General features: G+C 42.6%; 1 protein-coding gene across 1 annotated transcript in view; it reads left to right on the forward strand.

The window, feature by feature from the left end:
• The first annotated feature begins 442 nt into the window (after positions 1–442).
• The window catches only part of LOC133875337 (callose synthase 10), a 90641-nt gene continuing 78449 nt past the window's right edge, over positions 443–12634 (forward strand). The window contains exons 1-3 of the mRNA XM_062313441.1: positions 443–899; positions 2361–2458; positions 2616–2779. Coding sequence (XP_062169425.1) covers positions 692–899; positions 2361–2458; positions 2616–2779 — 470 coding nt within the window. The 5' untranslated portion in view covers positions 443–691. The remainder of the gene's footprint in view (positions 900–2360; positions 2459–2615; positions 2780–12634) is intronic.

The following is a 12634-nucleotide window of genomic DNA, read 5'->3' on the forward strand; positions in this document are numbered from 1 at the left end:
TAAATAGCTTTTACCACAAAACAATATTTTTTTTTTTTATTTTTTTAAAAAAATAACTCAAAACATATTTTTACTTTGATGTCACGTTACACACACACACAAAAGAAAAGAAAAAAAAGAAAAAGAAAATCCCTTTTTAAAAAGAGTTAATAAACACCACCACACTTTCCTATAAAGGGGCGATTTTTATTCCTTATCGATTAAGAAAGACAAAGCCATACACAGGTGCATGGAAAGGATGGCATCTAGTGCAATTTGTGTGCAAATAATATATTTCATTGCAATTTGTGAACGCCAAAAGTCGCAGTGAACAATTGACACAGCCAATCAGAGCCCTCTATGAACCAAAATTCGAGCATTTGACCACATCAACGGCCGCTTTTCAAACTAAGACGGAGCAAACGCTACGACACAAAAGCAGTCAAGCACGCTGCACGCGCATTCCTCAGACGGACAGAATCGTAATTTCAGCCGCCTTTCACAATTCGTCTCCATTTCCCGCGATCTCCGCGTTTCTTCTCCTCGCAAGCTTTCCCCGTTTAAACCTCTCATATCCAAACCCTTCTCTCCGTTCTAAGAATCGCTATTCGACCCGATCCGAATACAATCACACCGAATTCAAGTTGGACTGAGTCAGGCTGCCAGAACTCGCATCTAGCTCCGATTGCCGCGACACGGCATCGTACCGGTCATGGCTAGGGCTCGACAGAACTGGGAGAGACTGGTGCACGCGACGCTGCAGGGGGAGCAGCTGAGGAATGCCGGCCAAGGCCACCAGAGAATCCCCAGTGGAATCGCCGGGGCGGTCCCTCCCTCGCTCGTGAAGTCGACCAACATCGATGCGATCTTACAGGCCGCCGATGAGATCCAATCCGAGGACCCCAATGTCGCCAGGATTAGTATGTCTCTTATTTATTTATTTATACTTATAATTCTTTAAATTCTGTTGAGTTTCGCTTTTGATTTTCTGTTTTCATTTTTGTTGTTGTTGTTGTTGTTCTCGATGGTTTGTGGAGCCGCGGTTAGTTAATTGAGCTAAGAGATCCAGATTAAGCTGTTTTTTGTTTAAAACAAAAATGATTAAGTAGATGTCTTATAGTTATAAGGGAGGGATTATGATAAAATAATTTGTAGGCTTAATGAAAATTTGAAGTAAATAAATGGTATTTATTTATTTGTTTAATTATGATTGTTATTTGCTTTAATAAACTGGCAGTGGAGAAAGAGAGAGTTTGTAATGCAGGTGTATGGCTTTCATGGTAAAGAATGCTTGGCATGGTAGAGGATATGCATGGCTGATAAGCCTGATATGACTTACGAGCATTTTTGAGATAGATATGCAGCAGAGGAAAAAGTAGTTTTGTGAAATTTAATTAGTTTTTGAATTTAGAATTACAACAATAGGATACAAGAAAGAATTCTGTTTCAGTTGATTTGTCCACGTCTCATTAATACTGACTAGTTTGGAGAGTAATTTGTTACAAGTTGAGAGCGTTGCAGGGCATGGGGAGACCTAGCGTGAACATAGTGAGAAGATACCAATGTTGCTTATAGAACTCAAACTTGATCTGAATTCAATCAGGTTACCAGGTTTCTTATATTATGTAGCCAGCAGTTTGAATTTAATATTGAATGGAAAAAAAAAAAAATCAATTGTAGAGACGAAACCCAAATGTTGGGACGTAGATTTATTTTGCTCACAGTCTGAATCCAATTTGTACTAGATTTTATGGCTCTGTATGTAGTGTACAATACTAATGGCTGTGTTCTCTATATATGTATGAGGTATTGCCTACCTTTGTGCGTATAGCATTTTAGAGAAGTCTCTTGTGTATTAGGGTTGCGCCCCTCCACGCTTTTCTAATGAGATTAAGTTACTTATAAAAAAATAAAACATGTTAGAGATGTCTCAGACACCCAACTTCTATCCTTTACTTATTTTGAATTCAAATCTGCATTTGTAATCAGCTTTTTGAGCTTAGGTTTAAGCATTGAAGAATCATATTAGGCCCAATTCTTGGATATACTTTATTCAATAATAGCTTTACATGATTTCTTTTTCAATTTTGACTTCCTTTCAATGATAGATCAAAGTCTTTGTATGGGGTAAAGTGGCATGGTGGAATAGTATTGTTCTTGTTTGCTAGTGTACTTATTCTCTCCTTTGTTTTAGCATGTCTGACATATCTCTGGATATTACCTTCTGTGGCTTCTATATTTTGTGTAGGTGAATTCTATTTGCAGAGATGATGTGCTTTCATGTCTTTGCTGGTTATACAATTTAATCTTTGTGATACTTCTATGTATATATACCTGACGACATATTTCACACAAGTTACAATTTTTTTTTTCAAATTTAGTGTGTGAGCAGGCATATTCCATGGCACAAAACCTGGACCCAAATAGTGATGGTCGAGGTGTTCTTCAGTTCAAGACTGGTTTGATGTCTGTAATAAAGGTATTATTTAGACTCTGAGTCTTGTTAAATTAGGATTTCATTACTGCAGACAATTTTAGATGCTCCACAGAAAAAATTGCTTTTGCACATTGCATTTTCTGCTGGACTTTTACCAAATTGTCAATTTAAATTATGAGGACTTGACTATTTGCTGCAGCAAAAACTTGCTAAAAGGGATGGGGCCCAAATAGATCGTAATCGTGATATTGAACACCTGTGGGAATTTTACCTACGATACAAGAGACGGCATAGAGTGGATGACATCCAAAGAGAGGAACAAAGATTTCTGGATTCTGGAACTTTGAGTGCTAACCTCGGAGAGTATGGCCAGCTAATTCTGATTTATTTGTTCTCTTATGATTTATTCGTTTACATAGATCTAATAATGTTTATGTGCATTATTTATTATTATTATTATTATTTTTTTTTGATAAGTAAGTAGAAATTTCATTAAAAAAGCGTAAGGCGCCCCTTAGTACACAGGGAGTATACAAAGGAAGAGCCCAGCTAGCCCATAAAGCAGAACCCAAGAAGACCCTCAAAAACCCCATAACCCAACACCACCCAAAACCCTCGAGAGCCCCAAAACCCAAAATAGAAACAGCCCCCATTAAAAACAGTCCACGAAACCACCCAACCCTAATCCCCTAAACCCCTAAGCCCCTAAAGCTCACAATCTTCAATCATATCCCATCGCGTATGTTCCTCGTCAAGGGCAGAGAGTACAGCCATAGATTTTTCATCTTTTTCCCCGAAAAACAAAGAGCATGCCATAGACAACTCCATAGGAGATAAAGGCTGGAGTTGTTTTCCTTGACCCACCACCGGCTTTGGCTTCCTCCCTTCCGACGAGCCCATCTCAATGGAAACTTGTGGACCCACGGCAGAATTCTCCGACCCACTCCCTAAGTCCTCAAAAACAGAATGCTTCCGACCAGCCTCTGAGGAAGCCAAAGAAGAAACCGGGAGAGGAAAATGAGAAGAATCGGTGACAAGAACGGGATCCGGGACCGAAGCCAACTCCGAACCCATGTTCGAACCCTGACAAATCCTCCGACCGGCTATCCTACGCCTAGAGGGATAGTTCGCGTCACCATAGTTGATGGAACTCTGCAAATTAAGAAGTTCCCTTTTTCCTTTAGTCTTTTGGCGCGCAATCATTTTCTCCTGCTGAAACTCTTCTTCCATGGAATCCCTAATTGCCAAGGCCTCCTCCCCAAAAGCCCCTTCCAGTGCCCAATCCAAAGGCAAGCCATCCCAATAATCTTCTTCCTCCTCCTCCCAAACTACAATCTCCCCGTTATGATCAGAATCGATGGGCCACCTCTGAGATTGAGAAATACCATTTCCTTCAATGGAACATGGAACGATGCATCCACTCAAAGGAGAGGAGAGACCAACCGCCCCAACGTCCTTCACCTCACACGGCAAAACATGAGGGACAGAAGCAATCGGGGGTAAATTGAGGAAACCCTTCTTAAAAAGCCCCTGATTAGCTGTGGTCTGGTTCTTCTTTTTCGCACGAGACTCTCCACCCGTTTCCTTAAAAGGAATAGGATCTGCGGAATGCTTTGAGGCTACCAAAGAATCATCTAACAACCCATCATTCCATACCACTTTCTGCCCTGCCCTGATCTCCCTAGCCCTCCTGTAGTAATACTTAAAAGGACAGCTTAGCAAGAAGGGGGAAGAGGGAGATCGAAGCTTCTTCCCCAGCTCATTGGCTCCTGAGAGGGAAGGAAAACCAGAGGATTTTTCACCACTCAAAGACCCAGACGACGCCGGAGGAACAGCGGTCGCCGGCGACGGCAAATCCGCACTCGGCAGAGGAAAGACGAACGCAGTGGCCGGCTCAGAACAGTCTCCGCTCAAAAGGTCCCCACTGGGAACCACCATCTCCGACGAAACGCCATCGCAAAGCCCAGAAGAATCCATCGAAGTCGTCTCCGGCAACGACGACCGTGAAGAACTAGGTTTCGGCATGAGGCATCCCAAGCGCAAACCATTCCGACACAGTCCATTCCTTGCAAGACGACCCAGAAGCTTGTTAACAGCCCGGCCCACAGCCATGTTGGACCCTATGACCCGCTTACTCCATGTGCGCAACTTAGAGATTTCAAATTTCAAACTCGCACGTGGACGATAAGACTTACCCAGTGGACGGCGATGCTGGTCCTTACCCAAAGGATCGAACGGCTCCAAAGTAGAACAGTCCACCGCCGTCCTCAGATCTGCATCTAGCACCCTCGCCGCCGGAAGAAGATCAGGCTCACAGTGAACCACTGGCGCGACCTTACTCCCGGAAGAATTACCCCCCATGATAGGCCCCTTCTTCACGACACCGACCGAGCCTGCCTTCAACACCTCCACAAAGGAGGGCCCCTTCGAAAAGGGAACCAAACCCGGCCAAACCTCAACTCCCTTCCCCTTATTCTCCGCCAGTTCATGCAAGGTCCAATTCTCCCCGCCCACAGAAGCAGAGAAAAGAGCAGCGGACTTCCTCAGCTCTTCGGAGAATTTGATCCATCCCCACCCTCTACGTCCCTCAGGAATCAGGATAAACCCTTTCCGACCACCCATCCCGAAAGAAGCTGCTTCTAAGAAACGGCTGGCTTGGTTACACCCTCTCCGAGCGATCAGAACTCTCGAACCTTCCCTGAAAGATTTGATGAAAGCTTGATCTTCCGGAACACCCACAAGTGACTCCAACGTCGAAGCCAACCACTCAGAGCACGAAGGACTGATGAAAATTACGCCGGAGAAACTTTTTCTCTTCTCCCCCACCCTCATCTTCGACGCCCCATCCAGAACCGAGAAGACAAATGTCTTCGACTCCACGGTAAAACTAATCTCCATCTCAGCAAACAGCCGGAACCCAAGCGGCTGACCCAGAGGACGATCACATATTCGACGGACAGGAGCCAACCCACCTGTAGACGCCCCTTCGTGAACTACTATCGCGACCCACGGGCACCTAACGCTCAAGAAATAATCCCGCACAGCAACCGGAAATCTGAAAGACGAACCAAAGCAGCCCCCAACGTAACGCGCTCTCACGCGCCGCTCCTAGGTCAGAGTAGCTAGTGCCTTGTATATACTGGATTTCTACACATTCTTATCAAGAAGCAACGCTACATTTTTTTTTATTATTGTAACTGGGAACTGGATCCCATCGTTGCCTGTTCCTCTAGAGAATTCAATTTTGGAACTAATGAACAAGAACAAATTTAGTCAAAGGTATAAAATGCTGCCATGCATAGCATAACTGCTTGGATCTGGATGAGATATATTTTGATCTTACAATTTAGTCTAATTGAGGTGAAATAGATATTATCAACAAGACAAGGGAACTTTATTTAAGCAAGACACATGACACTTTTGCTCCATTGATAGAATTGGAACACAAGTTAATAGGATAGAAGTTTCATATCTTTTTTTTTTGATAAGTAATGTCAATTCATTAATAAAGCGCAGGTGGGTGCAACCCTAATACACAGGAAGTATACAAGAGTGCCCCTAATAGGAACGAGCAGAAAATAAATTTAAAAAATCTGCATAAGTAAACACATTCAAGCTATGCTGAGATGCTAACCAAATATACAACGTGTTGAGCAAACACTTCCTTAGTTCCACCATCGACGTCTCTATATCTTCAAAGTGTCTTGCATTCCGCTTCCTCCAAATACACCACATTAATCACAAAGAAACTAACTGCCAAACTTCATTTGCTGGACCATACTCAAACGACGCACCCCAACTAGTCAACAACTCCAGTACCATTTATGGCATAACCCACTATACCCCAACTAAAGTAAGAATGTAACTCCATGGATCTTGGGCAACTTCGCAATGAAGTAACAAATGTTCTATTGACTCCCCATTCTTTTTATACATACAACACCATTCTATCACCACGACATTTCGCTTTCGCAAATTGTCATGCGTTAAAATTTTACCTAAAGCTGCTAACATTTTGTTGAATAACTCCATTTTGAGCAACCAAGTTTTCTGCCACCATCGCATATTTATTCCTCACAATACTAAACAAATTTGGAAAACATTGCTTCAAAGATCTCTCCATACACCACTAATTATGTCAGAAACTTACATGAGACCCATCCCTAACCTCTAAACGAACAAAGTTACTAAACATATCCCACCCTTTCCTAATATGTTTCCACATACCCACCCCAAAAGTACCCAACACCTCTTTTGAACACCACCCACCATTTAGACTTTCACAATTCTAGGGTCAGGGTTTGAGATTCCGAATAAAATGGAAATCAACCTCAACATGTTTAGTACGCTCATGAAACACTGGATTACTAGCAATAAAAATAGCAGGCTGATTATCACAATTCATCTGCATAGGAAAAAACACATCAACACCCATTTCACAAAGTAGGGAGCAAACCCATAACATCTCACATGTAGTATGGGCCATGGCACGGTATTCAGCTTCCGCACTGGAATGAGCCACTACATTCTGTTTCTTATTGTGCCAAGTAACCAAATTACCACCAACAAAAGTACGATGACCACTAGATGTAGACCGTCTATCAATACAGTTGTCTGCCCAATCAGCATAAGAAAACCTAGTAACAGTCAGGATAGATGATGGCCTATACAACAACCCCCCTCCCGATGCTCCTTTCAGGTATTGAAGAATACAACAAACAACCTCCCATAAGGCTGACGAGGAGTATGCATGAATTGACTAATAACACCAACAACATAAGTGATGTTAGGACGGGTGATGGTAAGTTAAATCAACTTACCAACCAACCTTTGATAATGCTCAGTGTCCTAAAAACATTTCCACTTTCAACATCTAACTTAACTGAGGAGTCCATTGGAGTATCAACTGGGCGAGCCCCAAGGGTACTAGTTTCAGTGAGTAAATCCAACACATACTTCCACTGACACAAACTAATACATTTTTTGGATCTTGCAATCTCAATTCCAAGAAAGTAGCAAAGAAAACCCAAGTCCTTGTTTTGAAACTACTCTCCTAGGTTGTTCTTGAAGTTAGCAATACCTGTTGAGTCATTGCCATTAATAATTATGTTATTAGAACACCTCTTGCAGAAGACTCAAAGTTCCAGCAGGAGTCTTGTGCGGCTCAATCTGTGGAACTGTCCAACCGGGACTCTACTAAGAAGTCTTCTACTTCTATCCAAAAGCCGAGTTCTGTTGTAATGTCCTAATTCAATAGTGTCATAGCTAGATGAGATTTCAAGTGTTATAGTTTGAATGTATTTAGAGGTAGAAGCTGGTTGCTAGACTAGAGTTAGTATTTATCTTAAACTCTGTAATGAACTTCTATATATGATCAATGGATGCTCGGGTATAGAGCAAGGTTTCAACTTCTATAATTTCTATGTTCTATCATGGTATCAGAGCCATCTCAAAGACACACGTCTTGATCTATGGCCCATTCTGATTCTGAATCTAGTGCTTCTGTCAGTTCGGTGGCTTCCATAGCCACTCAACCTCAGCTCCCACCTCCCCAACCGCAGTGGGTTGTCTTTACCATACCCAACATGAATCAGAATCTCCATATCAAACTCTCCAAAGGAAACTTCATGGCGTGGAGAACTTAGATCCTCGCCTACATCAAAGGCCAGGACGCCTATGGTTTTCTCGACGGATCATTTCAGCCTCCTCCTCAAACAATTATGAATCCATCTACTGATGCTGGAGCTCCTGCCACAATTGTCAACCCATAATTTCTTGCGTGGAATCAACACGATCAGATGATACTTAGCATCCTTATCTCCACACTGACCGAACCCTATGTGGTCCATGCAGTTGGTAGCATCTCTTCCGCCGCTCTCTGGTCATCTCTGCTCTCCATGTTTGCATCTCAAGCCTGTGCTAGGGTTATGCAGATCTACTTTCAACTTGCCACAGTGAAGAAAGGTAGCAACTCCATTACAAAATACTTCCAAACTATCAAGACTCTCAGTGACACTCTCGTTGCTGCCGGACAACCTCTCAATGACTTTGAGAGTGTCTCTTTCCTCCTCAAGGGTCTTGGGTCCGAATATGACCCGTTTGTGACCTCTGTCACAACTAGGGTTGATCCCTTATCCATAGATGAACCCTATGGCCATCTACTGGCTCATGAGATGTGCCTGGAACACCAGACATTTGCACTTGATCTTCCTCCAGCTGCTGCAAATTTTACAAATCGCTCTTTCACACCTAGAGGCAGAGATTACTGTGGCCGTGGAGGACGCCCCTTCAACCGTGGTCGTGGATACTTCCCAAACAATCGTGGTCGTGGCTCATATATCTCCCATGATGCTGCTACTAGTTCCCGTCCTACTTGCTAGATTTGTGGGAAACTAGGGCATACTGCCTTTCGTTGCTACCACCAACATGATCCTATTCAAGACCAACAACCTCCTGCTTATCCACAGGCCTACTACTCAACACCTACACTACCAGCAGAGGACGTTTGGTACCTGGACACAGGGGCTACACACCATGTCACTAACGAGTTGCAACACTTCTACTTATCTCATGAGGACTATCACGACCAGGATCAGATCTGAGTAGGGGATGTAATGGGTTTGCCTATATCTCATGTTGGTTCTGCATTATTCACCTTTTCTCGTCGTCAATTTATCCTAAAACAACTCCTCCATGTTCCATCCATCTCTAAAAATCTTCTTTTTGTTCAAAAATTTGCCCTTGACAACTCTGTATTTTTTGAATTTCACTCTTATTTTTTGATAAAGGACATTCAAACCAGGGCCATCCTCCATCAAGGGCGCATTAAAGATGGCCTCTATCCACTTCTTCCGTCATCTAGTTCTTCGTCAATAAAACAGCCCTTGTCGGTGAACGCACTTTTGCAGCTTCATGGCACAAGCGCTTAGGTCATCCTGCTTTTCGCACAGTTCAGCATGTTCTTTCTCAGTTCCACCTTCCAGTTTCTTCAAATAAGGCTTCCTCCCCTTGCTCTGCATGTGCACAAGCCAAGGGTCATCAGCAGCCATTTAGTTCTTCTAGTTCTCAAATTTGTAGTCCTTTACAATTAATTTACTCTGATGTATGGGGGCTTTCTCCAACATTATCAATCAACATAAGTCGGTTTTATGTGTCATTCATTGATGCCTTTAGTCGTTTTACTTGGGTTTTTCCTATACAAGCCAAATCAGAAGTCATGTCTAACTTTCTTAAATTTCAAGTTATGGTTGAACAGCTCTTAAACATAAAAATAATCAGTATGCAATCTGACTGGGGAGGTGAATACTGCAATCTTCACTCTTATTTTCAGTCTCACGGCATCACACATCGTCTTTCTTGTCCTCATGCACACCAACAACAAGGTTGTGCCGAATGCAAGCATAGACACTTAATTGACACAACTCTAGCCCTACTGGCTAAGAGTCATCTCCCCCAAAAATTCTGGAAAGATGCTTGCCTTACCTCCTGTTATCTCATAAATAGAATGCCAACTTCATTACTCAACAATTAGTCACCCTTTGAAAAACTGTTTCACCAAGTTCCTAATTACAAGTTTCTCAAAGTATTTGGATGTGCATGTTTTCCAAATCTTTGGCCTTATGACACTCAAAAATTCTCCCAACACTCAAAAAAATATGTTTTTCTTGGGTACAGTCAACACCACAAAGGCTATAAATGCCTTCACATCGAATTTGGCCGAATGTACATCTCTTGGGATGTCATATTCCATGAATCTTGATTTCCTTATGCTACCCATGCTTCTGTACCTCCTCCTATTTCTACCCCTGTTCAAGCCACTATTCTTCCTCCTATTCTTTTACCTTCACCCACTCCATCTTCAACACAACCTCCTGCACCACCACATTCACCTGTACCTCTCAATTCCTCTCCTTTGTCCAATTCCTCTCCTTCCAAGTCTGCAGCACCACAAGGCTATTGTTCCGGTCCCTATGAGGAAACTCCTCCTGCCCGGATACACGCCATGTGTACTAGGTCTATGAACAACATCATTCAGCAAAGACAGCTCGCAGATGGTACTGTCCGATACCTTGCTCCTTGGGGTTTATTAACACAGCATGCATTAGCCACCCAGGAACTGACCTGTTTCTCAAATGCTGTGAGTATTCCAGAATGGAGAAATGCAATGCAACTTGAGTTTAATGCTCTTTTACATAATCAGATATTGTCACTTGTCACTCCACAAGCATCACAAAATCCAGCGGGATGCAAATGAGGGTTCAAACTGAAAAGAAAAGCTAATGGATCCATTGAGAGACACAAAGCATGGCTGGTAGCTAAAGGATTTCATCAACAAGCCAGTGTGGACTATGGAGAAACTTATAGTCCGGTTGTTAAGCCTACTACAATCTGAACAGTGCTTTCCCTTGCATATTCTGTTGGCTGGTCAATGAAACAGATTGATATTTAGAATGCTTTTGTTCATGGTCTTTTATCCGAGGATGTTCGTATGGTTCAGCCACCGAGATTTGTCAATCCTAACTTTCCTCATCATGTGTGCAAACTCCACAAGGCTATATATGGTCTTAAACAAGCACCTAGAGCCTGGTTTTCCAGGTTAAGTAACAAGCTAATACAACTTGGTTTTATAGGGTCCAAGGCCGACTCTTCACTTTTTCTTTACTGAACAAAGTCAGTCATCATTTTTTTGCTTATCTACATTGATGACATCATCATCACAGCCTCGGATCCAGTTGCCATCACTGATCTGTTCCAGCTTCTTAATGCTGACTTTGTTGTTAAAGATTGGGTGGTTTACATTATTTTCTTGGTGTTGAAGTTCTCAAACTAAACTCTAGTCTTCTTCTCTCTCAACGGCGCTATATTATGGACCTCTTGAAGAAGACAAACATGCATGAAGCAAAGCCTGTCACTTCTCCAATGGCTTCCTCTTCAACTCTATTTGCATTATTAGGCGATCCAATGGATGATCCGTCTCTCTACTGCAGCACAGTGGACTCCCTACAATATCTATCTCTCACAAGACCCGACCTGAGCTTTGCTGTAAATCGGGTGTGCCAATTCATGCATCGACCTCTTAAACCACACTGGCAGGCAGTTAAAAGAATCTTCAGATACTTGCAGCATACAATGTCTCATGGTCTCCTTCTTCATCGAACCTCTTCCAATGATCTCCAAGCTTACTCGGATGCTGATTGGGTTGGATGTCCAGACAATCGTCACTCCACCGGTGCCTATTGTGTGTTTCTCGGTTCAAATTTGGTGTCTTGGAGCTCATGCAAACAACCCACTGTCTCTCGTTCATCTACAGAAGCCGAGTATAAGGCTGTTGCAAACACCACAACCGAACTTCTATGGATCCGGGCACTACTTCAAGAACTTGAAGTTCGAAACTCTTCTTCACCAACTCTTTGGTGTGACTATATTGGCGCCACCTACATGTCCGTCAATTTGGTGTTCCATGCATGTACCAAGCATATGGAAATTGACTTCCACTTTGTTCAAGATCGTGTTGCCGATAAGTCCTTGGTGGTTCGATTTGTTCCTAGCTCGGATCAGCTTGCAGATGTCCTTACTAAACCACTTGTTTCAACCAAGTTTAACAACTTTGTTTCAAGCTCAACGTGCGATCTCCCCCGTTGATCTTGGGGGAGGGTAGTAGAACACCTCTCGCACAAGACTCAAAAGTTCCAGCAGGAGTCTTGTGCAGCTCAATCTGTGGAACTGTCCAACAAGGACTCTACTAAGTAGTCTTCTACTTCTATCCAAAAGCCGAGTCCTATTGTAAAGTCCTAATTCAATAGTGTCATAGCTAGATGGGATTTCAAGGGTTATAGTTTGAATGTATTTAGAGGTAGAAACTGGTTGCTAGACTAGAGTTAGTATTTATCTTAAACTCTGTAATGAACTTCTATATATGATCAATGGATGCTCGGGTATAGAGCAAGGTTTCAGCTTCTATAATTTCTATGTTCTATCATATGTCATCAACATAAACTATCAGAATGATAATGCCTGAGGAGGAACGATATGTGAACACAGAATGATCTGAAGTAGAACGCTGAAAACCATATTGAAGCACAACAGTACTGAACTTATCAAACCGTGCACGAGCTGATTGTTTCAGGCCATACAATGCTTTCTTTAGATGGTATACTAAGTTACTAACTGTTCCTTCCCAGGAACAACTTAACCAGGTGGCTGAACCATATTTACCTT

The sequence above is a fragment of the Alnus glutinosa genome, chromosome 8 (genome assembly GCF_958979055.1).
Source record: "Alnus glutinosa chromosome 8, dhAlnGlut1.1, whole genome shotgun sequence".
In the NCBI taxonomy this organism is placed as follows: domain Eukaryota; kingdom Viridiplantae; phylum Streptophyta; class Magnoliopsida; order Fagales; family Betulaceae; genus Alnus; species Alnus glutinosa.